The 27,885-nt window shown below is 42.2% G+C and overlaps 2 protein-coding genes across 2 annotated transcripts; both read right to left on the bottom strand.

The window, feature by feature from the left end:
• Window positions 1-246: 246 nt before the first annotated feature.
• si:ch211-63o20.7 (serine/threonine kinase 35) lies at window positions 247-10,191 on the bottom strand. Its single transcript, NM_001173733.1, is given in 4 exon segments — window positions 247-1,290; window positions 3,624-3,855; window positions 7,196-8,054; window positions 10,090-10,191. Coding segments are annotated over 3 exon segments (1,251 nt in total). The 5' UTR covers window positions 7,976-8,054; window positions 10,090-10,191; the 3' UTR covers window positions 247-1,051.
• Window positions 10,192-16,078: 5,887 nt separating this feature from the next.
• LOC106608310 (gastrula zinc finger protein XlCGF57.1) lies at window positions 16,079-25,627 on the bottom strand. The gene is made up of 4 exons (XM_014206188.2): window positions 25,346-25,627; window positions 24,527-24,758; window positions 18,927-19,086; window positions 16,079-18,759 (listed from the first exon to the last, which is right to left on the bottom strand). Exons 1-4 carry the CDS (start codon window positions 25,514-25,516, stop codon window positions 17,487-17,489), a joined length of 1,836 nt encoding a protein of 611 aa, XP_014061663.1. The 5' UTR covers window positions 25,517-25,627; the 3' UTR covers window positions 16,079-17,486.
• Between the last annotated feature and the right edge of the window lie 2,258 nt (window positions 25,628-27,885).

Genomic DNA, 27,885 nt, shown 5'->3' with positions numbered 1-27,885 from the left:
TGGAAATGTGATATTTCAAATTCTAAAAACCTGTTTCTGCTCCGTCATTATGGGGTATTGTGTGTAGATTGATGAGGGGGAAAAACAACAATTGAATCCATTTTAGAATAAGGCTGTAACGTAACAAAATGTGGGAAAAGCGAAGGGGTGTGAATACTTTCCCAAATGTACTGTTATATACAAAAGTATCTCAAATGCAAAAATAACTGAGCATCATATTGATTAAAGACACTGACAGACTCAAACTCCATAAATATGTATTTATTAAATCACATTCCCTTAAAATAAAATGTTACAGTTTAATACACGTATATGCATCAAGTGGTATCATTCAAGTAAATTACATGATTAATGAAATAATAAATATTAGGTGCAAACCATTTCTGACCACAACGTAGGCCTATAGTCTAGCGAACCAAACAGTGAAAGCATGTAACGTACTGTTTCGTAGCATCGAAGACAAAAACACTACTCCCTCCCTAACCCAGTAGGTCTATTGATGTGCCTAAAGAACAGTTAGCTTCCCTCAGAGTGAGACTAGGGCCCGGTTTCCCAAAAGCATCTTTAAAGCTAGGTACATCTTAGAACCATAGGTTCCCATGTAGCAGTAGTTGTTCCTGGTGACTTGGTACGTACATGGTGCTGGCAAGTTAACACAAGTTTCTAATTGACCATAAGATGGCTAGAGCATTGGGTCACCAAGGTTGTGGGTTCAATTTCTGTAGGGACCACATACAACTGAATATATTGATAAGAAGAAGAGAAGCACCAGTGGTTAGCATGGTACTGACAAGTGGCAACATCAACCCAAGGTTGTGGGTTTAACGCCATCATGGTCCTTCACACAGCTAGCAGATAAGACTGAGTGTTCAGTACATTAGATATAGAAGCTCGGTCACCAGCTATGCATCCCATTCCCCATCTAGGGCACTTATTTTGACCAGGGTCCAATATCCCAGTATAATACACTACTTTTAAACGAAACCCTAAGGGCCCTGGTCAAAAGTAGTGCACTATATAGGGAATAGGGTAACCTTTGGGACGCAGACCGTCACTGTGCGTCCTCCTCAATGGCAGAGCGGACCCTGTCTTCCAGCTGGGCGGCGGTGGGCCGGGCGTCAGGGTCTGAGGCCAGCATGTCCAGTAGCAGGGTGCAGACAGCCTGGCCAGGAGGGGGCGGTAGAGAGGGGGCACGGCGGGACTTCATGGGGATACACACCTGAAGGTCTGGGTTCTCACACAACGCCTCGCCCAGGGGCATCAGCCAGCGGGCCTTACACACATACGCACCTGTAGGAAAAATACTGTATATCACTACTAACACCTTTAAGGAGTCTGCATGTTTCCCAGTCAAAACAGATGGCTAGAGTTTGTGCATATACTTTGATGATATTTTGTAATGTTTTTTTGTTCCTTTTGGACTTCGGTGAGGGTCTTTCCCCCCCCCGGATGTTCAGGCACACCATTTCCCCCCCCGGGAGGCAAGTTCGGAGCCGAAGTCCACGCCCAAACATCTGAGTTTGATGTAAAATTGCGCAACTAAGATCAAAAATGTCAAAAGTAATGGACACATTTCTTGAGTTCTCAGATTAATTCGGACAATTTTTAGATAGTGTATACGAGCTACAGCATCTCAAAATGGACAAACAGTACTATTGCTGCATTTCTCATTTTTCAAGCAAAGGTCTTGAGAGTATGTAGGTACAGACGTTCGGTTAGCCGAGTTCTGCTAGGCGCCAGCTGAACTGAAACATGCTGACGCCTTAAAAACACAAACACCTGTAGCACCACACAGGTACAGGAAAAGATATCAGTATTGCATTTTCAGTGAAAATAGAATGTTTATATGTAGGAAAAACAACAAGCCCTCATCTTGATCCTTCAACCAGGAGAATATGACCGATTGTAATAATTACTGGAGTAGAACAATCATCCATTCATGGGCTCTGGGAAGACAAAAGGAGGCAGAGGAGAAATGAGCCACTACTTTACTGGCCTAGGAAATTTCCCTCCCTCCCTCCCTAACTCACCCCATCCATCCATTCACCCACCAAACCATGGGCAACATAATGAAGCCTCAGTTTACCGTTTTATATTCAAATCCAGTATTGTCTTCGGTAACAAAGACATTTTCATTCAGGTTGATAACCCACTTGAAACGGAGGTGGAGAAGTAAGGTAGCCATTTTAAAGGAGGTGGAGAAGTAAGGTAGCCATTTTAAAGGAGGTGGAGAAGTAAGGTAGCCATTTTAAAGGAGGTGGAGAAGTAAGGTATTTTAAAGGAGGTGGAGAAGGAAGGTATTTTAAGAGGTGGAGAAGTAAGGTATTTTAAAGGAGGTGGAGAAGTAAGGTATTTTAAAGGAGGTGGAGAAGTAAGGTATTTTAAAGGAGGTGGGGAAGGAAGGTATTTTAAAGGAGGTGGAGAAGTAAGGTATTTTAAAGGAGGTGGAGAAGGAAGGTATTTTAAAGGAGGTGGGGAAGGAAGGTATTTTAAAGGAGGTGGAGAAGGAAGGTATTTTAAAGGAGGTGGAGAAGTAAGGTATTTTAAAGGAGGTGGAGAAGTAAGGTATTTTAAAGGAGGTGGAGAAGGAAGGTTTTTTAAAGGAGGTGGAGAAGGAAGGTATTTTAAAGGAGGTGGAGAAGTAAGGTATTTTAAAGGAGGTGGAGAAGTAAGGTATTTTAAAGGAGGTGGGGAAGGAAGGTATTTTAAAGGAGGTGGAGAAGGAAGGTATTTTAAAGGAGGTGGAGAAGTAAGGTATTTTAAAGGAGGTGGAGAAGTAAGGTATTTTAAAGGAGGTGGAGAAGGAAGGTTTTTTAAAGGAGGTGGAGAAGGAAGGTATTTTATTGTAAACCTGTAGCAGAGTGTTTTCCTCCAACAGAGCTGCTCGTTTTAGACCAGACATTTTAGAGAATGAAATATGACAGTCTATATTCTACTGCATCATCATCCTCCGACTCTGAAGAGCCAAAATTTAAACCGGAGCACTCATATTCAAGGATCAGCGTAACTAACCCCTCTGAATCTTTTTACAGATAGTCAACATACATTTGTTTTCCATAGGCTGCCACAGGTCAAGACAACACACACTCCTTCCCCCTGTTGTTCCTGTGTGGAGCTCTCCCTCCCTCCCTCCAACTCACCCAGTTGTTCCTGTGTGGAGCTCTCCCTCCCTCCCTCCAACTCACCCAGTTGTTCCTGTGTGGAGCTCTCCCTCCCTCCCTCCAACTCACCCAGTTGTTCCTGTGTGGAGCCCTCCCTCCCTCCAACTCACCCAGTTGTTCCTGTGTGGAGCTCTCCCTCCCTCCCTCCCACTCACCCAGTTGTTCCTGTGTGGAGCTCTCCCTCCCTCCCTCCAACTCACCCAGTTGTTCCTGTGTGGAGCTCTCCCTCCCTCCCTCCCACTCACCCAGTTGTTCCTGTGTGGAGCTCTCCCTCCCTCCCTCCAACTCACCCAGTTGTTCCTGTGTGGAGCCCTCCCTCCCTCCAACTCACCCAGTTGTTCCTGTGTGGAGCCCTCCCTCCCTCCCTCCAACTCACCCAGTTGTTCCTGTGTGGAGCCCTCCCTCCCTCCCTCCAACTCACCCAGTTGTTCCTGTGTGGAGCCCTCCCTCCCTCCAACTCACCCAGTTGTTCCTGTGTGGAGCCCTCCTCCAAGAAGGTGAGTCTCTCCAGGACGGCCCAGAACATCACCCCCAGGGAGAAGATGTCTGCCTGGGCCGTGTAGCTGAGGCCACCCCACACCTCTGGAGCCATGTAGAAGTCAGAGCCACATGTAGAGGAGAAGTGCTGTCTGGTGTCTCCTTCCATCCCCTGGCTCCCCTCAACGCTCATCTTACTCAGGCCAAAGTCAGCCACCTAAAGGAAGGTAGTGTGGAATGGAAGATTGAAGACAGTGAATATTATTACAGTATCAAGCTGAGGATTTAAATGAACTGTCTGTGTTTGGCTGTTAATTATAAAAAATAAAAAAATAAAAAATCCTAGCTAATGAACCGTTCACCCTTTTAGTAGAACTTTTCTTACAGTTTGTCTATGTACTTTTAAGTTGGGACCATGGTTGCACCGGTGTTCAGTACAACCATGTTATAATGACGCTGGAGGGGATTGCGCCATCTGTGTCCCTATATGTAGGACCCTACATATAATGGCGCCGGAGGGGATGGCTGCCGTTTTACGGGCTCCTAACCAACTGTATTATTTTGTTTTGTTTTACTGCATTGTTTCTAACTTATTTTGTACATAAAATGTTGCTGCTACTGTCTCTTATAACCGAAAAGAGCTTCTGGATATCAGAACAGCGATTACTCACCTCAAACTGGACAAAGATTTTTTCCTTTAATAAGTCCGACGCAAAGGATATACTGCTTTCCGGAGACAAGGCCCAAATAGCCCGTCATTCGCGTGAAGAAAAGGTGGAGATACAAAGGGAGAATGTCGGGGTGCCTTGTGAGGATTCGTAGGAGTGTGAGTAAATCACCACTACCATTGGTTCTATTGGCCAACGTGCAATCACTGGAGAATAAACTGGATGATCTATGGTCGAGACTATCCTACCAACGGGACATTAACAACGGCAATATCTTATGTTTCACCGAGTCGTGGCTGAATTAAGATACGGATAATATAGAGCTGGCTGGGTTTCCGTGCATCGGCAGGACAGAGTGCGCAATGTCTAATATTAAAGAAGTCTCGAGGTACTGCTCGCCTGTGGTAGTGTATCTACCAAGAGAGTTCTCATCTATATTATTCAGAGCAGTCTATTTACCACCACAAACCAATGCTGGCACTAAGACCACACTCAACCAGCTGTATAAGGCCATAAGCAAACAAGAAAATGCTCATCCAGAAGTGACGCTCCTAGTGGCCGGGGACTTTAATGCAGGCAAACTTAAATCTGTTGTACCTCATATTTACCAGCATGTCACGTGTGCAACCAGAGGGGGGGAAAAAAACCTTGACCACATTTACTCCACACAGAGACACGTACAAAGCCCTCCCTCCATTTGAATAATCTAACCATAATTCCATCCTCCTGATTTCTGCTTACAAGCAAAAACTAAAGCAGGACGTACCAGTGACTTGCTCAATACGGAACTGGTCAGATGATACGGATGCTATGCTACAGGACTGTTTTTCTAGCACAGACTGGAATATGTTCCGGGATTCATAGCTGTTTGGTAGATGAACTACCAAACAGGCAAAGCGTCAAAACAAGACTAAGATTGAATCCTACAACACCGGCTCTGATGCTCGTCGGATGTGGCAGGGCTTGCAAACTATTACGGACTACAATGGGAAACCCAGCCGGGAGCTGCCCTGTGACGTGAGCTAAAATGCCTTTTATGCCCACGTCGAGGCAAGCAACACTGAAGCATGCATGAGAGCACCAGCTGTTCCGGATGACTGTGTGATCACCCTCTCCGTAGCCGATGTGAGCAAGACCTTTAAACAGGTCAAAATTCACAAAGCCGCGGGGCCAGATGGATTACCAGGACGTGTACTCAAAGCATGTGCGGAACAACTGGCAAGTGTCTTAACTGATATTGTCAACGTCTCCCTGACCGAGTCTAATACCTACATGTTTCAAGCAGACCACCATAGTCCCTGTGCCCAAGAATGCGAAGGTACCGCCCCGTAGCACTCACGTCGGTAGCCATGAAGTGCTTTGAAAGGCTGGTCATGGCTCACATCAACACCATCATCCCAGAAACCCTAGACCCACTAATTCGCATACCGGCAACAGATCCAGATGACACAATCTCTATCGCACTCCACACTGCCCTTTCCCACCTGGAAAAAAAGAAACACCTATGTCAGAATGCTATTCATTGACTACAGCTCAGCGTTGAACACCATAGTGCCCACAAAGCTCATCACTAAGCTAAGGACACTGGGACTAAACACCTCCCTCTTCAACTGGATCCTGGACTTCCTGACGGGCCGCCCTCAGGTGGTAAGAGTAGGCAACAACACATCCGCCATGCTGATCCTCAACTCAGGAGCTCCTCAGGGATGCGTGCTTAGTCGTCTCCTGTATTCCCTGTTCACCCACGACTGCGTGGCCAGGCACAACTCCAACACCATCATTAAGTTTGCTGACGACAACAGTGGTAGGCCTGATCACCAACAACGATGAGACAGCCAATAGGGAGGTGGTCAGAGACCTGGCAGTGTGGTGCCAGGATAAGAACCTCTCCCTCAATGTGAGCAAGACGAAGGAAATGATCGTGGACTACAGGAAAAGGAGGGCCAAACAGGCCCCCATTAACATTGCCGGGGCTGTAGTGGAGCGGGTTGAGAGCTTCAAGTTCCTTGGTGTCCACATCACCAACAAACTATCATGGTCCAAACACACCAAGACAGTCGTGAAGAGCGCACGACAACACCTTTTCCCCCTCAGGAGACTGAAAAGATTTGACATGGGTCCCCAGATCCTCAAAAAGTTACACAGCTGCACCATCGAGAGCATCCTGACTGGTTGCATCACCGCCTGGTATTGCAAACTGCTCGGCATCCGACCGTAAGGTGCTACAGAGGGTAATGCGTACGGCCCAGTACATCACTGGGGCAAAGCTTCCTGCCATCCAGGATCTATATACTAGGCGGTGTCAGAGGAAGGCCTAAAAAAATTGTCAAGGACTCCAGTCACCCAAATCATAGACTGTGATCTCTGCTACTGCACAGAAAGCAGTACCAGAGCGCCAAGTCTAGGTCCAAAGGGCTCCTTAACAGCTTCTACACATAAGCTATAAGACTGCTGAACAATTAATCAAATGGCCACAGGACTAATTACATTGGCAACTCCCATCCTCTGCATTTCCCCTTGCTGCTACTCGCTGTTTATTATCTATGCATAGTCACTTTACCTCTACCTACATGTAAAAATTACCTCAACTAACCTGTACCCCCACACATTGACTCGGTACCGGTACCCCCGGTTTATACCCTCATTGTTATGTAATTTTGTGTTACTAAATAAACTAAAGTTAAAAAAATAAAACGAAGTAAATATTTTCTTCTGTATGTTTCTTTAACTGCATTGTTGGTTAAGGCCTTGTAAGTAAGCACAGTAAGGTCTACACCTGTTGTATTCGACGCATGTCACAAATTACATTTGATCTGGTTACACTGAAGTGTTCACCTTCTTAGCACGCACACACCCCTTTCACTTCCCTTTCAATGTTGGCGCACCTACCTTAATGAGAGGCCCATTAGGCGTGAGCGAGACAAGCACGTTGTCTGGCTTCAGGTCTCTGTGTACAATGCGGAGGCGGTGGAGGAAGGCTATGGCTGAGCTTAGCTGCTGGACCACGCTGTGGTTCCTCTGGCTGTCTGGAGGTCTGGACAACAGGTAGTGGTTCAGGTCTCCCCCATCACAGTACTCCATCACCAGCCACAGGGCCAAGCAGCGCCTGGGACCACGGTTCTCCTTCTCTCTGGTGGGGGCAGGTCTCTTTCTGGACCTGGAGAGGCCAGACATTTTCCTCACAGGCGTTTTGGACATGGATAAGTCAGAGTTAGTTGTTTCCTGGGATTTGGACATGAAGAAGTCTGACTCTGAGTTAGTTCTCAATCTGCTCTTAAAGAGACCACCTGAGTTAGTTCTGTTCTTAGTTTTAGACCGGGAGGAGTCTGACTTAGTCCTTTTCTCCTCCTGGTTCTGCTCTATCCCCACCACGCTGCCTTTTAGGGCGCTCTCCACCAGGTCCAGAGGCAGCCTGCCTGGCCTGAGGGGCTGCAGGGTCTTGGGTCCAGTCTGCAGCAGGCAGCCATGGAGGGCGATGACGTTGGGGTGGTTCTTGGCAGTGGCCCTCATGGCCCACAGCTCCTGGAGGTAAAGCTCGATGCACTCTGGGCTACTACAAGGCAGGCGTTTTATGGCAACCCGCTCGCCTGTTTTAGACATGTGGCCCTCGAAGACCACCCCGTAGCTGCCTCGCCCGACCTCCCTCTCAAGGGTGTACAACTCCTCCATCTTCTGACTCACTATATAAGCAGGAACTTGGATTGTTCTTAGATTCTTGGTTTGAAGTCAGTGTTTGAGTTCACCATGTCTGCAAAAGGACAAAAATATTGTTAGCTAGTTGTAGCTAGCATGAAATTGATGAGACATGATATGATCTCAGTCTTTCCAGTTTGAGCAAATAAACTTAGCAACAAGTAGCTCTCGAAAACCCAAAGGTTCTTCCATCATACACCCTTTTGGGTTATCAGCTGATTGTATGGAGGGCAGCTGGGACCATGTGAACTACAATCCCACTACAATTAGAAACGTTAATAGCCCTCACTTGCAATTTGTTTTTACAAACATCCGGAAGTTAACAGTGAAAAGAATCTTTCAAATACAAAAGACACAGTTAAATGTACATAGTTTAGCAAAGTCGCATCCTGGTTGCACCCGACAGAATTTTCAAAACATGATACGAAACTTTGTCCCCAATTATGCTCAATTGGGCAGAATCTCAATTGCATTTCCTTGATTCCTCTTTGTCAATATCCATTGGATGAGAAGGCCAGAGGTCCCTCCCCTGTGACCTTCTCCTCCAATGGATTTTGAGAAGGAGACGAGAAAAGAGGACACGAGGAGTTTACAATTGAGATCTTCCCAGAGTCACTAAGAGGGGAAAGTCTAAACGGTATCCTTGGGACATCCCAACTCTGATGTCACCCCATTGAAGTTGAAATGTAAAACAGTTTAGGCTAGGTAAGGGTTATGGCTAAGGTTAGGGTAGGAGTTAAGGTTAGGATGTCCCAAGGATTCCGGATAGCACTAACCCTAAGGCGCTACACGATCCTTCAGATGTCTGCATTGGCCATGCAGCATTTACAGTGATATGGCCTCTGCAGAAGTCAGGGCAATCATACTTCTTGCGCTTCTCCAGGCAGAGCAGAGCTTTTGTCAAGGAAGTAAGTTTGTGTTTATACAGGACCTCCCACCTTCACCTACCATCAACCAAGCATGTCAATGTGGAGCTATAAGGCACACAAGGATGTGGGTATGGACTCAATTTGGCCTCTACGTGCCTCCAGAAACTTCGCAATTGCATCACACCATCCATACTGCACCTTTGACCACATGTTCGGATCAAGCATAAATTGTCTCTTAGAGAAAGGATCTCTGAGGAGTGTAGTCTCAGTTAGGCAGTGTTCTTAAATACAGGCAGGTGCAACTTTACTAAACTGTGAACATTAACTGTATATTATGTATTTGAAACATTATTTCTCGCGTATATGAATGTTAAGTTTAAAATATTTCCAAAACTATATCGAGTACAAGGCGCATTTGCGTTTAAACAGAGGATTTAGTGAATAGCCCAAAGGCCGGTAGATGGAGTTAGTCATTTCATCTTACAGTCCAAAGACATTCATTGTATTCAACTGGTTTAACAAACGGATCCCCCGTGGACCGTTCATAAATAAAACTTATATTCAGCTGCAAATGCGTCGACTTCCTCTTTAACTCGATTTAATGTCGATTAGGTGAAAAACAACAGGGAAAATACGCATAACGTTACTTTCTTTATGGAACAATGTTCCACCACCAATGCTAGAGTGGCTGCACTATAATGCCTTTATTTCTTTTTATTTATTTCACCTTTATTTAACCAGATAGGCAAGTTGAGAACAAGTTCTCATTTACAATTGCGACCTTTAGATGGCAATATGAAAATGTAACGTTATGCATTCATGTTTACTAACATTTACCATCTGTTTTAATGGGCAAATGTTAGCTACCTAGAAGCCCGCGAGAATTATCTAACGTTAACTAATTTGTCAACATGTTGTTTGCTAACAGGCATTAACAGTAGCTAAAGTAGTTAGCTAACGAGAACGTTAGCTAAATTGTCGACTTTACTGACTATAGTAAAATGTGGGTACCAAGCTAGTTGAGAAGACATTAACAGTAGTAATGTTCTTTCAACTGACTTTCACTTTTCAAAAATAATTTACCAGAACTGCATATTTCAATCGCTTGCCTTGGTAACAACTGAGCGTTCTTCTCGTTTGAGTTACGGTTGGCTAACTGGTTAGCTTGCTAAACGTATCGAGACATTTTTAATTTAGCTACATTACGTAAATTACACTTACCCATAGAGTTGATATTTTTTTCACTAAAAGTTAATTATAGCTATGTGTCTCTGTTAATAACTTGACTAACAGATTAATCTGAAACGGACACCAACATCGTCGAGTCAAATGAAAACAAAGATGGATTTGCAGAACTTTCGTCTCCTTTTGGAACGTCCCGCTCTTAGACAAACGTGCGCTGTGATAGGCTACAGAACCGTACGTAACAACGTTTACTTGTATCATTGGCCAATTAACGAAGATGCATGTTTGATATAATTCGAAATGTCCAATGTCGGAACGTTTCATATAATTTAATCAAAATGGTGGATAAATTAAGATAGTTCACTCAGGCAGTTTGCTGTTGAGAAAAACGTGTCACTTGCGGTCTACTTAACTAGGTGTCTCCCATAGACACCAATGCAATCAATAGCAGCTGGGTAGTCTACTTGGTTTATTGACTGTCAGTAGACACGTTTCCATCCAGTTTTTATGCGAGTAAAGTCATACTGTAATACAAAAAAATTATCACAACATCTGTGATGGAAACAGGTCGTTTCGGTACAATTTTATATATGCCGACAGATAATTTATTCACTGCTCTGAAATCGCAGTAGATAGCCACTTTCGTCTGAGTGTGCCAGAGCGCAGAATAACTAATTAATTTACAAACACCAGTTGAATATGGCTGGTGTCAGTAAACATCGGCAAAAAAGCGCAATTAAATTGTTGCAAGCATCACATTTAGTCTCCAACGCTCTGGATAACATGAAAACAGCCTAAACAGCTCTGCTAGGGCAAGTAAAATGGTCAGAGTGAGGTGTTATCTCATTTGTGTCTGGAAGTAGCTAGCAAGTTAGCCCGTTAGCCTTGGTGCTTGACTGCAGTTGTGAGGTCAGAATGCTCGGATCAAGCCTACTCCTCAGCCAGAGCATCCAGTGTGCCCTCTGAAGGCTCCAAGTGCAAAACACTCTGGATTTATGAATGGACAATCTGACCATGCTGAATTTACGGGCAGATGGCACTCTGGCACTCCAGATTTAATTTAGGAACACACCCTACATGGTGGGATCTTTTGTGCCAATAAAATTAATTATGCAATAAATGGTGGTGGCTTTTTTGCTAAAGTTTACTGACACCGGCCATATTCAACAGGTGTTGAGCGTTTGTAAATTCATCAGTTATTCTGCAGTCTGGCACATTCAGACGAGTGCTCTGAAATCAGAGTAGATAGCCAGAGTGAATTTACGAACACACACTTGGAGTCATGCGAGGATATGGCTTGTGGTCCTCCCACTATGACTCAGGAAACCATGCAGTTTATTAGGCAAGAGATTAAATAACTTCAGAGTGGTAAAAATGCAAATAATATATACTTAATTCAATGTTGGACAGTAGTTAGAATACACCTAATGGAAACAGGTTATTTTTTACTTGAAATGATTATTACATATTTACTTGTTATTCAAACACTACTGAATTGAGAAATAATCATTAGAAATCATGTCAGATTGACGAAATGTATTTTAAGTATTCATGTTTAACAACTCAAATACCTAAAAAATGAATCAATGACTCCTTTCCAATGGAATATCAAGGGTCTTATTCTGGTGACATGATGATCGATGCTTTGCTGCCGTTTGACTAATAAAAATCATCTGTCTCTTTTATCCATAATCTCATGATGTAGTAGTAGTCTACACCAGCACTGTATCTTCCATCTGTTAGCTAGAGCTCACTACATCATCACACACATTACCTGACACCCTAGACCTACTTTCATTTGCATACCACCCCATCCATTGAAGATGCAATCGCCATCACACTGCACACTCCCCTATTCCATCTGGACAAGAGGAATACCTATGTAAGAATGCTGTTCATTTGACTATAGCTCAGCCTTCAACACCATAGTACCCTCCAAGCTCATCATTAAACTCGGGGCCCTGGGTCTGAATCCCGCCCTGTGCAACTGGGTCCTGGACTTCCTGACGGGCCGCACCCAGGTGGTGAAGGTAGGACACAACACCACTACGCAGATGCGCAACACAGGAGCCCTACAAGGGTGCGTGCTCAGCCCCCTCCTGTACTCCCCGTTCACCCATGACTGCATGGCCACGCACTCCTCCAACTCAATCATGAAGTTTGCAGACAATAGGAGTAGGCTTGATTACCAGCTTACAGGGAGGTGAGGGCCCTGGCAGACTGGTGCCAGGAAAATAACCTCTCCCTCAACATCAACAAAACAAAGGAGCTGATTGTGAACTTCAGACAGCAGAGGGACCACGCCACTATCCACATCCATGGGACCGCAGTGGAGAAGGTGAAAAGCTTCATGTTACTCGGCGTACACATCCCTGACATGGTCCACTGACACAGACAGTGTGATGAATCCTGTGCAACAGCACCTCTTCAACCTCAGGATGCTGAAGAAATTCGGCTTGGCCCCTAAAACCCTCAAACTTTTACAGATGCACAATTGAGAGCATCCTGTCGGGCTGTATTACCTCCTGGTATGGCAACTGCACCTCCCGCAACCGCAGGGCTCTCCAGAAGGTGCACACTGCCTGCCCTCCGGGAAACATACAGCACCCGATGTCAGAGGAAGGCCAAAAAGATCATCAAGGACATCAACCACCCGAGCCACTGCCTGTTCACCCCGCTATCATCCAGAAGGCGAGGTCAGTACAGGTGCATCAAAGCTGGGACAGAGAGACTGAAAAACAAATTCTATCTTAAGGCCATCGGGCTGTTAAATAGCCATAACTAGCCGGCTACGACCCGGTTACTCAACACTGCACCTTAGACAGTTGAATGTACAGTTGAAGTCGGAAGTTTACATACACTTTGGTTGGAGTCATTAAAACTCGTTTTTCAACCACTCCACAAATTTCTTGTTAGCAAACTATAGTTTTGGCAAGTCGGTTAGGACAACTACTTTGTGCATGACACAAGTCATTTTTCCAACAATTGTTTACAGACAGATTATTTCACTTATAATTCACTGTATCACAATTCCAGTGGGTCACAAGTTTACATACACTAAGTTGTCTGTGCCTTTAAACAGCTTGGAAAATTCCAGAAAATGATGTCATGGTTTTTAGAAGCTTCTGATAGGCTAATTGACATCATTTGAGTCAATTGGAGGCGTACCTGTGGATGTATTTCAAGGCCTATCTTCAAACTCAGTGCCTCTTTGCTTGACATCATGGGAAAATCAAAAGAAATCAGCCAAGACCTCAGAAAAAATTTGTAGACTTCCACAAGTCTGGTTCATCCTTGGGAGCAATTTCCAAATGCCTGAAGGTACCACGTTCATCTGTACAAACAATAGTACGCAAGTATAAACACCATGGGACCACGCAGCCATCATACCACTCAGGAAGGAGACGTGTTCTGTCTCCTAGAGATGAACGTACTTTGGTGCGAAAAGTGCAAATCAATCCCAGAACAACAGCAAAGGACCTTGTGAAGATGCTGATGGAAACAGGTACAAAAGCATCTATATCCACAGTAAAACGAGTCCTATATCGACATAACCTGAAAGGCCGCTCAGCAAGGAAGAAGCCACTGCTCTAAAACCGCCATAAAAAAGCCAGACTACGGTTTGCAACTGCACATGGGGACAAAGATCGTACTTTTTGGAGAAATGTCCTCTAGTCTGATGAAACAAATATAGAACTTTTTGGCATAATGACCATCGTTATGTTTGGAGGAAAAAGGGGGAGGCTTGCAAGCCGAAGAACACCATCCCAACCGTGAAGCACGGGGGTGGCAGCATCATGTTGTGGGGGTGCTTTGCTGCTGGAGGGACTGGTGCACTTCACAAAATAGATGGCATCATGAGGATGGGAAATTGTGTGGATATATTGAAGCAACATATCAAGACATCAGTCAGGAAGTTAAAGCTTTGTCGCAAATGGGTCTTCCGAATGGACAATGACCCCAAGCATTTACATTTTACATTTTAGTCATTTAGCATACGCTCTTATCCAGAGCGACTTACATTAGTGAATACATTTCATACATTTTTTTCCCCCCGTAAATTTTTCCCGTACTTCCAAAGGTGTGGAAAAATGGCTTAAGGACAACAAAGTCAAGGTATTGGAGTGGCCATCACAAAGCCCTGACCTCAATCCTATAGAAAATGTGTAGGCAGTACTGAAAAAGCGTGTGTGAGCAAGGAGGCCTACAAACCTGACTCAGTTACACCAGCTCTGTCAGGAGGAATGGGCCAAAATTCACCCAACCTATTGTGGGAAGCTTGTGGAAGGTTATCCAAAACATTTGACCCAAGTTAAACAATTTAAAGGCAATGCTACCAAATACTTATTGCGTGTATGTAAACTTCTGACCCACTGGGAATGTGATGAAAGAAATAAAAGCTGAAATAAATCATTCTCTCAACTATTATTCTGACATTTCACATTCTTAAAATAAAGTGGGGATCATAACTGACCTAAAACAATTTTAACTAGGATTAAATGTCAGGAATTGTGAAAAACTGAATTTAAATGTATTTGGCTAAGGTGTATGTAAACTTCCGACTTCAACTGAACATAGACATGGAATCACTGGCCACTTTAATAATGTTTATATTTATATATTTCTTAATTCCATTCTTTTACTTTTAGATTTGTGTATTGTTGGGAATTGTTAGATACTACTGCACTGTTGGAGCTAGGAACACAAGCATTTCGCTACACCCGCAAAAACATCTGCCAATTGTGTATGTGACCAATAAAATGATATATTTTTTAATATGGTGTCAAATCCGAAATCCGATTCAAAAGTTGAACGAGCACTAGATGGTGCGCATGAGCAAGATGAAACATTACGTAACGTAACACAATGTGGGAAAAAGTCAAACGGTTTGAATACTTTCTGAATGCACTGTATGTCTCAAGAGAAAAGAATTTGCCCTTATTAAACTTCCCAGATCATTTTCGATCAATGGATGTTGATTTAACTTGTTTTGACGGCTATAATTAAGCAATAAAAAGGCCAGGAGGTGGTGTGGTATATGGCCAATATACTACGGCTAATGGCTGGTCATAGGACGCAGCCCTTCGCCGTGGTCGGCCAACATCTCATTTCAGGGAAAAGTCTACAATGGAACTGATATTAGTTCTGTGAACTTGTGTGACCTACCACTACGCAGCTGAGCTGTTGTAGTTTCTAGACATTTCCACTTCACAATAACAGCACTTACAGTTGACTGGGGGCAGCTCTAGCAGGGTAGATATTTGACCAACTGACTTGTTAGAAAGGTGGCATCCTATGACAGTGGGCACGTTGAAAGTCACTGAGCTCTTCAGTACAGGCCATTCTACTGCCAATGTTTGTCTATGGAGATTGCATGGTGGTGTGCTCCTTGATTCTATACACCTGGCTGAAATAGCCAAATCCACATACTTTTGTATATATAGTGTATTTCTGTATTTCATTTTTTATACATTTGCAAAAATCTCAAAAAACATTTTTCACTTTGTCATTATGGGGAATTGTGTGTAGATGGATGAGAATTATACTTTTTTAAATACATTTTGAATTCAGACTGTAACAATGTGTGGAATAAGGGGTATGAATTCTTTCTGAAGTCATTGTAAATCATTGGTCGTGACATGCTTATCTGACTTACTTTACTCGCATAAAAAGGTTAGATGACAACCTGGTTACAAAAAGATCCCACCATGTCAAAATGGACAACTTATCCGTCAGCATTCATAAAATTGTACCAAAGCTTCCTGTTTCCATCATCTGTTGTGATTTTACATAAGACTGTACTCACATAACTGTGGATGGAAACATGGTTTATGACTGAGATGTTTGTCCCACCTACATTATTAAGATGAATGCACTATGTCACCCTGGATAAGAGTCTGCTAAATTACTAAAATGTAAAATAATATGCTGCCAGAGATCCCATAGACTCCCATTGTGCTCAGACATACTGATGGTGATCTTAATACAGAGTGGTTTGGACAAGAGACAGACAAGGACAAATACACAGAGGCTAATTTGTTTATTTGTATTTTTTTAAATACAGAATATTTGCATTTAAAGCCAAAGCAACTATGCTGGGGGTAAAAATCACAAATTCTGTCACTTGATTTCTCTGCCATTTGAGTGCCAACAACAACAAAAAATAAAAAAGCAGAGAAACATTGATCTCATCTAGATATCAAAGCAAAAGGTCAAATAAGGTTAAAAAAAAAATTCATAAAGACCTGGTGACCGGATGACATTGGAAAATGAGCTCGTCTATTGATTGATAATGAGTAGACAATCAATAACAGACTCCAAACAATATGAAGGTCTCCAATTAGAAGCAGCAGGATCAATACATTCACAAGGACATTGTGATGGAGCTAGCCACTGCACGGTCTGTCTGGTGCTAGGACACAGACTCGAGTCCAGTCATAACTAAAAACACTCAAAGCAGATCAATTTTTTTTACACAGATTATTTCCCTTAAAATAGCAAGGTTTCCATCCAATTGGAGACAGATTTTAATTGCGACTATTCTAAAATCTGAAATAAAAACAATCATATTTTCCCACCTGGGATGAGTTTCCATAAATTGACTTGTTGAGGATAAAGGATGTGTGTGATGACACAGTGCACATAATAACTTTTGCAGTTAAATTCCAATGTAACGTTACGGAATAAAAAATAATAATAAAAAAAACAAGGTAAATGGGATTCCATCTTCTTTTCAACTCTGCTGACGGTTGTCACAACGTTTTGCGTTCTATAGTGAATGTGTCCACTCTGGTCATGGCATGTGCGCTCTAGCCACCAGCTCACAGATACAGTGCGGGTAAACTACCTACATGAGATTATTATGGACAAAAAAAGTGTGAGATAATTTTTATTGCTCAAAACGGCAGTCAAACATCGATCATCATGTCACCAGAATAAGACTCAATATTTATTGGAAAGGAGCATCAAGCTCATCACCGTGCTCTTTCACCAGCCTGTGAAGTTCAGAACTTATTTCATCTGTAGTCTAATAAACTGCGTGGGTTTACCCAGTCGTAGTGGGAGGAGCACACAACATATCACGTGACTCCAAGTTTACTTCGATAAAAAAAATATATATATATATATATATATATATATATATATATATTTGCGCATAAGAGGCATATCCACCACAATTTCCCGCATAAATATTTTTACAGACACAAAAAGATCTGACGTTGTCGAGCGTATTTTGTTGTCAGCAAATTTCATAATTACATTGTTTTTTTTTAATCCCACATGCACTTTAAATCGCATTAAACGGTTGGATGGAAACCTGGTTAGTTCTCTTTTGTATTTTCCCCTTCACGTGGAGGAGCATGGAATGGGTTCATTCAAAAATATACTGCTCATTGACAGGGTGACAATTATCTAGTTGTGACGCTAGACTACTACCGTTTAGCAGAAGCACTGCACTTGTGGAGTTTCAGATTCTGTCTATTTGCATAGGCCTTCCCACAGATGTCGCACACGAACGGTTTGACACCAGTGTGCACATGCCGCTCGTGATATTTTAGATGACTTGACTGGGTGAACCTTTTCCCACATTGATCACACTCAAACGGTTTCTCCCCTGTGTGAATGAGCATGTGAGCTTTAAGAGTAGGATTGCTAAAGAAACCTTTCCCACAAACGCTACATTGACATGGTTTCTTCCCTGTGTGAGTGACCATATGATTTTTTAGGGTATAACGTCTTGGAAAAACTTCCCCACAAATCTCACACTTGAATGAAGGCTTTTCTTCACCGTCTGTGTGGGTGTTTAGTTTATGTATGGTTAGGGTTCCGGACTGGGTAAAACTTTTCCCACAAAGGTCACAGTGATATAGTTTCTCACCTGTGTGCGTTATCTCGTGTCTTTTGCAATTACCCGAAGAATGAAACTTTTTGCCACAAACGTCACAAGAAAAGGGTTTTTCTTCCTTGTGTCTCCTCATGTGTTTATACAGATGGTCTCTTTTGGCGAAACATTTGCCACACACGTCGCAGACGAAGCGTTTCTCTGGCGTTTCTCCAGGGTGGCTGGCTACCATGTGCTTTCTGAGAGCGTGTCCATTGTTGAATGGTTGGCCACATACAGTACAGCTATGATCCTTCTCTTTATGAGTCATCATATGGGTTTTTAAGGACACAGCGGTGAAGAACGTTTTGCCGCACGTCTCACAGCAATACTTTCTCTCCCCGGAGTGTGTTCCCTGGTGATAAGACAATCCTTCTCTGGTCTTTAAGACCTTTGGGCAGGAAGAGCAGCTGAATGTCCTCCGCTTTACAATGCACTTGTGCCTTTCCCCTAGAAACTTTTTTTCACAAACTGCGCATGTGACCGTTTTCTCCATTTTGTGACGTTTCTTGTGTGACTGCAAAGTACATTTCTGGCGAAACACTGCGTCGCAATCGGTACAACTGAAGGTGTTCTCTTGGTGTTTAATGGAATGTTTCGCTAGCTGTTTAGCCAGATTAAAACCTTTCCCGCAATGAGAGCATCTGTAGGATTTTGTATGGGACTGAAGGTGTCTCGTCAGATACCATTTCTCCTTGAAACATTTTCCACAGTGGGAACAGATGAGGGGCCCCTGGTGGGCGGCATCTGCAGAATCCCCACATTGGATATCTTGATCTTCTCCATCCCTACTTGCTTCTTGCTTGTCTGGGTCCGATGCAGATCTAGGTTGAAGAAAAAAAAAAAGGTTAAGACAAGAGGATTCTAATATCCCATAATTCTTTGCATGAGGAAGAATTCTTAAAAACCAAAAATGTGAGCTATGCTAGTTAGCAACAGCGCTGAATCTGTTTATTTTCAAAAGCTACCATATGGAATTATTAGGGTTAACCTGGGTATCTTCAACCTGGATGCAGATGGCGCCTGAGGGTCAAAGTCATCATCCTGGCTGGGATCAACCTCAGGGAGCCATTCCTCGTCTGATGAAGGTGAGGGCAAGGGGGCAAGGCCATGGTCCTCCTCCTGACTATCAGACTCAGAAGATCCCTCATCTGTAAACAGAGAAGGTCATTGTGGTTGTTGCTGTGCAGAAGAAAATCGGAGATGTAACTGGTTTCAGGAAACTAGGCATAGTAGTAGAACTACAAAAAACGTGTTGCTCTCCACTTTCTGGAGGACCGAGTTTTGAAATCAGTGGAATTAGGGTTATGATAGCTAAGAAGATGGATAAAATTCTGGCGTTTGATTGCAAATATGCAGACGGAGTCGAAAAGAGAACACATAGAATGCTGTTGTAATCCAGAGACAGGTGTTTTATACATCTTCAAACACCGTGACAGAGGGAGAAGCGTCCATCCATGTATATGGGTAAAATAGTCTAGCTAGCTACATTTTCAGATATTATGTTTAATCTTTGCCAGAAAGTTGTTTTCATTTCAAGTAAAAGCGTAATGTTAGCAAGCTAGCTAGCGTAATGTTAGCTAGCTAGCGTAATATTAGCTAGCTAATGTTAGCTAGCTAACGTTACGTGTATGATCGTGTAGTAATATTATTTGTATCTCAGAGCCATTTGCATAGCTAGTTATAGCCTAATGTTAGCTAGCTAGCTAACATTGAACTTAATTGGTTAGCTACCTGCAGATTCATGCAGGGTAGTAACGTCATGAGTTGGGATTGTGGTTCATTGTTTAGCTAGCTAGCTACATGTCTAAACAAAAAGACTCCACTATGCAAGTAACCATTTCACTACACCTTCTGTATACTGTACATGTGGCAAATAAAGTTGTATTTGATATAGGTGTTCACCGAAGACGGTAATGTGTATAAAATGATCTGCACCAAAGTCAAATGAGGCTATAATGTTTGTCTCATTGGCCTGTGTCCAAGTTCTAAAATTCTCCAGTAGAATGCCTTGCTTTTATTTCGCCACACTCACAACCGTAAGCTATTTTCTGTAATTGGCTCACCATTAACAGGTAAATAATAATCTTGTTGTGAGTTTATTTTTCTGTAATAATGAAGACACATGAGCTAAAGAAATGAAGACTGTCAGCTATATGATATGGTCATTATTTGAACTGGCTAGCCATCTAACTAACAAGCTATAAACTAACCAAAACATTGTTTAGAATGTTGCTTTTTAGTTGCCTGGATTGATAGATTGACATATACTGAATTCATTTTTTAAATGGGTGGTTTATTTGTGTTAAAATACACTAGTTATGCTATTTTGGATCACCAGGCAGGTAATGTCATGCAGCCTGTAGTTTTTGTGTTTATACTTTTTCATTAAAACAAGTTTGATTTCGGACAACAAAACATTCATTATGTCACTGCTACAACTGTCAATAGACAGCCTTTAGTCTTGAAATCTTTGGTTGTTTAGTACATGGCCTCACATGTGAATCCTTAAAGAGATGGGTGGGGCTAAGGTGTAAGAGGGTGTGAACAATGCTGAAAGGGTGTAGACTAAGAAGAGCTCTCCAGTAGGTTTACTAAAACATTCAAGGGCCATTTTCTCAAAAGTGAGTTTACAAGTTTATCAACTTTCAAAGCAGGATTACTTTCCCCATTGTTCCTCAACTGTAGTGTATGATAAACCATTTTCTAGCTCTGAGTGTCTACTTTTACCCAATGTACATTTTTTTTTTTAAACACACAATTTCAAATTTTGCTACATAAGACCAAATCAAGCCGGTCGGTCACAAATTATTTAACTGTAGCAACAACAAAAATATGTACACAATGTTGTAATATAATTGATGTTACACAGGAAGAGGAAACTGTACTTGGAACATCCATAGAGTTAAATAGAGGACTCTAGATGGATAAAACCTGTTTCGGCATGGACATTGCCATTAAGGGCTTCCACCATTTTTAAGTAGTCAACCGGGTGGGACTTCCTATGGTTAAGGAAGGATCACGATTCCATTCGGGTCATCAGGAGGGATCAGCCAATGAATTATACTTGTGAACAAACATTCCATAACTGCAGGTTCCAGTAAATCGCCAACCGTGGCTTCATACCCGTTTAAACAACACAATCTAGGTGTCAGTATACACTAGGGTTGGGCTGTAGTCCATTCCGTTTTTTCTCTTTTAACTCCCCAGTCCTTAACAATTACAAGCATACATAAAAAAACAATGCAGCCACCACTACGCTTGAAAAATGTGGAACTCAGTAATGTGTTGTATTTGCACCAAACATATCACTTTGTATTCAAGACAAAAGGTTACTTTACTTTGACACATTTGTTGCAGTATTACTTTAGTGCCCTGTTGCAAACAGGATGCATGTTTTGGAATATTTGTATTCTGTACAGACTTCCTTATTTACACTCTATCAATTACAATGCAGTCGGGAAGTATTCAGATCCCTTCACTTTTCCCACATTTTGTTATGTTACAGCCTTATTCTAAAATGGATTCATATAGTTTTTTCCCCTCATCAATACCCCATAATGACAAAGCATAAATAAGGTTCGAATTTTTTTGCACATTTACTACAAAAATAAATCACATAAGTATTCAGACCCTTTACACAGTACTTTGTTGAAACACCTTTGGCAGCGAGTACAGCCTCGAGTCTTCTTGGCTGTGACGATACAATCTTGGCGCAGCGAGTACAGCCTCGAGTCTTTTTGGCTATGACGATACAAGCTTGGCACACCTATAGGATTTGATTTATATTTGGGGAGATTCTCCCATTCTTCTCTGTAGATCCTTGAAAGCTGTCAGGTTGGATGGGGAGCGTTGCTGCACAGCTATTCTCAGGTCTCTCCAGAGATGTTGGATCGGGTTCAAGGCCGGGCTCTGGCAACTCAAGGACATTGAGACTTGTTCCGAACCACTCCTGCGTTGTCTTGGCTGTGTGCTTAGAGTTGTTGTCCTGTTAGAAGGTGAACCTTCACCCCAGTCTGAGGTCCTAAGCGCTCTGGAGCAGGTTTTAATCAAGGATCTCTCTGTATTTTGCACCGTTCATCTTTCCCCCGATCCTGACTAGTCTTCCAGTCCGTGCCTCTGAAAAACATCCCCACAGCATGATGCTGCCACCACTATGCATCACCGTAGGGATGGTATTGGCCAGGTGTTGAGCAGTGCCTCGTTTCTGCCATACATGACGCTAGGCATTCTGGCCAAAGAGTTCAATCTTGGTTTCATCAGACCTGAGAACCTTTTTCTCATTGTCTGATAGTCCTTTAGGTGCCTTTTGGCAAACTCCAAGTGGGCTGTCATGTGCCTTTCACTGAAGAATGGCTTCCATCTGGCCACTCTACCATAAAGGCTTGATTGGTGGAGTGCTGCAGAAATGGTTGTCCTTCTGGAAGGTTCTCCCATCTCCACAGAGGAACTCTGGAGCTCTGTCAGAGTGACCATCGGGTTCTTGGTCACCTCCCTGACCAAGGCCCTTCTCCCCCGATTGCTCCGTTTGGCCAGGGGGCCAAGTCTAGGAGGAGTCTAGGTGTTTCCAAATGTCTTCCATTTAAGAATGACAGAGGGCACTGTGTTCTTGGGGACCTTCAATGCTTCATACATTGTTTGGTACCCTTTCCCAGATCTGTGCCTCGACACAATCCTGATTCAGAACTCCTTTGACCTCATGGCTTGGTTTCTGCTCCGACAGGCAGTCAACTGTGCCGTGATGGGAAAAGTATGCAATTGTAAATGTACGCAAAAAGTAAAGATCACTTTTACTTGATTCATTTTCTATTGAGTCAAAAGTCACCCAGTAAAATACTACTTGAGTAAAAGTCTAAAAGTATTTTGTTTTAAATATACTTAAGTATTTCAAGTAAAAAATAAAATTCCTTACATTTTTATTTATTTTTATTGGCGGATAGCCAGTGGTACACTAACACTCCGACATCATTTACAAATGAAGCATTTGTGTTTAGTGAGTCTATCAGATCAGTGGCAGTAGGGATGACCAGGGATGTTCTCTCCATAAGTGTGTGAATCAGACTATTTTCTGTCCTGCTAAGCATTCAAATGTAACAAATACTTTTAGGTGTGAGGGAAAATGTATGGAGTAAAAAGTACATAATTTTCTGCATGAATGTAGTGAAGTTAAAGTTGTCAAAAATATAAATATTAAAGTACAGATACCATAAAAAAACTTCTTAAGTAGTACTTTCAAGTATTTTTACTTCAGTACTTTACACCACTGCAACTGTGGGACCTTATAGTACCTTTTCAAGTCCAATCAATTGAAGGGTATAATTATTTTCTGGATATTGGAGGGAACTGAAACACACTGTCGTGCACGTCGATCCAGAGCATCCCAAACATGCTCAACGGGTGACATGTCTGGTGAGTATGCAGGCCATGGAAGAACTGGGACATTTTCAGCTTCTAGGAATTGTGTACAGATCGTTGCAACATGAGGCCGTGAACTATCATGCTGAAACATGAGGTTGATGGCAGCGGATGAATGGCACGTCAATGGGCCTCAGGATCTTGTCACTGTCTCTCTGTGCATTGAAATTGCTTTCAATAAAATGCAAGTGTTAGCGGTCCGTAGCTTATGCCTGCCCATACCATAACACCACCGCCACCATGGGGCACTCTGTTCACAAGGTTGACATCAGCAAACCACTCACATGACGCCATAAACGTGGTCTGCGGTTGTGAGGCCGGCTGGACGTACTGCCAAATTCTCTAAAATGACATTGGAGGTGGCTTATGGTAGAGAAATTAACATTCAATTCCCTGGCAATAGCTCTGGTGGACATTCCTGCAGTCAGCATGCCAATTGCATGCTCCCTCAAAACTTGAGACATCTTTGGCATTGTGTTGTGTGACAAAACTGCACATTTTAGAGTGACCTTTTATTGTCCCCAGTACAAGGTGCACCTGTGTAATGATCATGCTGTGTAATCAGCTTCTTGATATGCCACAACTGTCAGGTGGATGGATTATCTTGGCAAAAGAGAAATGCTCACTAATAGGGATGTAAACTATTGTGTTTACAACATTTGAGAAAAATAAGCTTTTTGTGCGTATGGAAAATGTCTGGGATCTTTTATTTCGGTTCATGAAACATGGTACCAACACTCATTTAAAGCAAGTCTAAGATCGGTAAATATGTTCTATGTGCACTAGTTATATGCTTACCTTAAGTTCAGTTTTTGCTTCTTACTTTCGGTAAATACAATATTTTAGTGGTACAATGATTCTTTACACTATACTTGCTTGTTTTGTCACAAACTGAAATAAAGCAAACTATTCTAATTTCAGCAAACAGCAAATGGTGGAGCGGTTCCTTCATAGAGCATATTTAAATTCAGGCTGTAACAATAAAATGTGGATAAGGTCAATGAGTGTGAATACTTTCTGAAGGCAAAGCGATATCTCTATCATTCTCTATGCGCTTCCCATGCTCACACAGACTAATGGGACAGATACAGTGTTGCTGTCCTTTAACTCTCTCTTATGGGAACATCCACAACCATAAATGATCAATCAATGTAAAAACAACCACAAATGACTCACCCTTTACGGCTCCTTTTTGAGTCGCAACTGCTTCTCTAATATCTCCTGGACTGATTATAATTACACGTGATTTTACTTCTGGGTTAAGCAAATTTACTGCTTCACCACCGCTTGTGCCTTCTCCACCAGTCTTCTCCACCGCTCTCACCTCCATCTCGTCCACAGTCATTAGTAATGATATTTTCTCCATCGAGCTTTTACTCAACACTTCCATGAATGACGCAAACTTTATCTGAAAGATTAATAATAATAAGAACAATTGGACTGAATTACTGATACCGTCACTGACCATTCAAAATACACACTCACTGCCTGCCTCGTTTTATAGAACATCTGAAGAAATATCTTCCAGACCAGGGCTATCCTACTCTGTTCCTGGAGAGCTACCCTCATGTAGGTTTTCGTTTCAACCCCAGTTGTAACTCACATGAGAACCCGCTGCGGTAGATTAGGGTTGGAGCGAAAACCCACAGGACGGTAACGCTCCAGGAACAAGGTTAGGGAACACTGTTATAGGCTAACGTTAGCTAGCTAAATGTCAAAAAATTTAACCCATAGAGAATGGCAGAGGCCTCTAGTAGCCAACAGGAAAATTTAGCATGGGCAGCGAAATTGAACGATTCCACCATGCTTCTGACATTTTAAAGTAGTCAACTGCGTGGGGTTTCCTATGGGTTATAGCCTCAATGGCGCTACCCATGCAGTCACAGACCCTTAGTATGGCACATATATATATATATATATATAAAACATGTGTCCTCTATCCATCTCTACGGTTTGATCACAGATTATTGGTTTAACGATTCACTTCTCACTCACTTTGTTGGTTGTATTCACACGCTCCATTTCACTCTTCAGGAAACGATTGTCTTTATTCTCCAAAACAGCAGCGCACACGTCGAGAAGTCGCCCCATCTCGCTAACTGTTGATTCTACTAATAACCCCATAATTTGGGATAACTGTGTCTGAAATATATCTGTGCTCGACATGACTGCTAACTAGTTATCTCAGAAATAGCCTACTTTGAAAATTTGTAGTTTGCTTCTTTTCCGCTGTCTAATGTTTCCGGCCTTACGCTGTATTATTGTCCGAAATGAAACACGCAATGGAGAAGAAACGTTCCTACCATTTTCTGTAACATTGGGTGTATTCACTAGGAACCGACCGAAACGGCGAGGGACCTACCTACGAATTAGTCCAGTAGAAACTCTCGTTTCCGTTGCAAAACGTAAATTACTAATCGTTACAGTCCTGGTGAACATGTTGTATGTAGAATTAGGATACACAATGCGCTCCTATCACTGGCGTGGAATTTGTTAGATAATTAAACATACACATTTGTCATAAGTATTTCAAAATAATACCGTGATGTATTGAAAAAATACACATATTGTGAGCTGACAGAAATTAAGACAAAGGTGTTGTTCACAGTGTTATCAAAGCCAGATGTCAGCTGCGGATAAATGTTATTGTCTTTATATTCTCATACTTCAATCGTGTGCCTTTTGTTTTGATGCTGACACAGTTAAGGCTAGAGTCCTTCATTGTAACAATTATGAAGTGCACTCCCTATATCTGTTTTGAAAAAAGCTGAGGGATATGGTTCTGGAGAAATGTAACCACTCTCAAATTCATAGACAGGGCTATGGATGCAAAGACTGACCATCCATTATATCAAAATTATAGTTTTAACCATGTTTTGAGGGTAACGTAGTGTTTGTTTACATTTACATTGTTTATAAAAAATTGGAGTAAAACAAGCTTTTGGGTTCGATCTGCTGGGATACAGGAGATGAACTAAACTCATGAAGCATTTATACAATATTCTATTGCATAAATATCATACAATAGAATATATCATGAATTTATAAATTATTGATGTAGAGACTAAGAATTCTAGTTTAAAATTAGCATAAAAAATATTGTAAACTGCATTATTTTTGTGTCCAACTGTTCTCCACTGTTAGCATTGACCCCGGGGCAGCCTAAAGCATTACTCAAGTCCAGTCTCCAGATGGTAATCTCAGTGATTAATAACAGTGATATGTCATACAGTTTCCAGTTATTAATAATTACAGGATTAGATTGCCTCTAGAGCATAATGGGTATGTTTCCCAGACACAGATTAGTCCAGAGCAGGACTAAAAGTTGTTCTCAATATAATATTTGATTTTAGTTCAGGACTACTCTGCGTCTGGGAAACCGACCCGATAGGTCTACCAGGGACAGAGTATTTATTGTAGTGAACCACATTTTTTAGTGGGTACCTTACAAAACAGCATTTTAGAAGAGTGTTTTGCTTTAAGAATAACGCATTCATTATGTCACACTTCAAGAAAAACGTCAGTCTGGTACATCAATGAGGTGCTTTTGGGCGCTGCAGTAGGTTTTCTGATTGAATCAATATTCAATTTGGCTGAAAAGAAAACAAAGAATGCACACGTTTGAAAAGAAGAGATGCTGCACCACAACCAATTGTTTTTTCAACATCACTGGCTGATAGGTTTAGTGTGTGTGTGTGTGTGTGTGTGTGTGTGTGTGTGTGTGTGTGTGTGTGTGTGATTACAGATAATATGTTGAGTGTGAGTGTCATCTCATAGTATAGACCAAGCTGCACCATGACTCATTGTGAAGTGTGTGTGTGTGTGTGTGTGTGTTTGTGTGTGTGTGTGTGTTTGTGTGTGTGTGTGTGTGTGTGTGTGTGTGTGTGTGTGTGTGTGTGTGTGTGTGTGTTTGTGTGTGTGTGTGTGTGTGCACGCACGCATGTGAGTATGTTTGGGTGTGTGAGACTCAGACCCTGCATTGAGAGGAGAAGATATCTGTCATTGGTATGTGAAATATCATTATGGAATATGGAGGGCCTCTCCTGATAGATAAAAACCAGTGAAACCTATCTTCTACATATAATGAACTATATTTATGACCAGAGGCTTACTGATAAGAGTTATAGCTCACAGACATCTGCATTACACATACAGTGGAATAATAGTGGGTATTATTAATATCAATACAAAATACTTAAGATATATTGTCATGACTTTTAGGAACCACTGGTGTGGGCAAAAATGGAATTCCTTCAGCTAGTTCTGTAGAGCATTCAGTCCTCTAAATATATGGTGTGTGTGTGAGTGTGTGTGTGTGTGGTAGATGGGAAATGGGAGGTTGTAAACTACATAATGACTCCAACAACAGTTAGTGCTTTAATCATCATGTGTTTTGGTGCTTCTGTGAGGTTGCTGTTGTGTTGCTAATTATCACGTAGCTCTTGTAATTATCTCTAATTGGGGTCAAAGCCTCTCGTTTAGTTCTAAAGCGGGTGTATGCGCGTGTGTGTGTGTGTGTGTGTGTGTGTGTGCAT

This window comes from Salmo salar, chromosome ssa06 (assembly GCF_905237065.1).
Source record: "Salmo salar chromosome ssa06, Ssal_v3.1, whole genome shotgun sequence".
NCBI lineage: Eukaryota > Metazoa > Chordata > Actinopteri > Salmoniformes > Salmonidae > Salmo > Salmo salar.
This window is presented reverse-complemented; position numbering and strand designations above follow the sequence as displayed.

What these genes read in the sequence shown, in the direction of transcription:
- LOC106608310 (XM_014206188.2), bottom strand. Translation starts at nt 25,516, where the DNA reads ATGTCGAGCACAGATATATTTCAGACACAGTTATCCCAAATTATGGGG. An exon ending in TCAAAAAGGAGCCGTAAAGG is followed by an intron (nt 19,087 to 24,526) that starts GTGAGTCATTTG and finishes CTCTGTTTACAG; the next exon opens with ATGAGGGATCTTCTGAGTCT. An exon ending in TCCAGGTTGAAGATACCCAG is followed by an intron (nt 18,760 to 18,926) that starts GTTAACCCTAAT and finishes TCTTCAACCTAG; the next exon opens with ATCTGCATCGGACCCAGACA.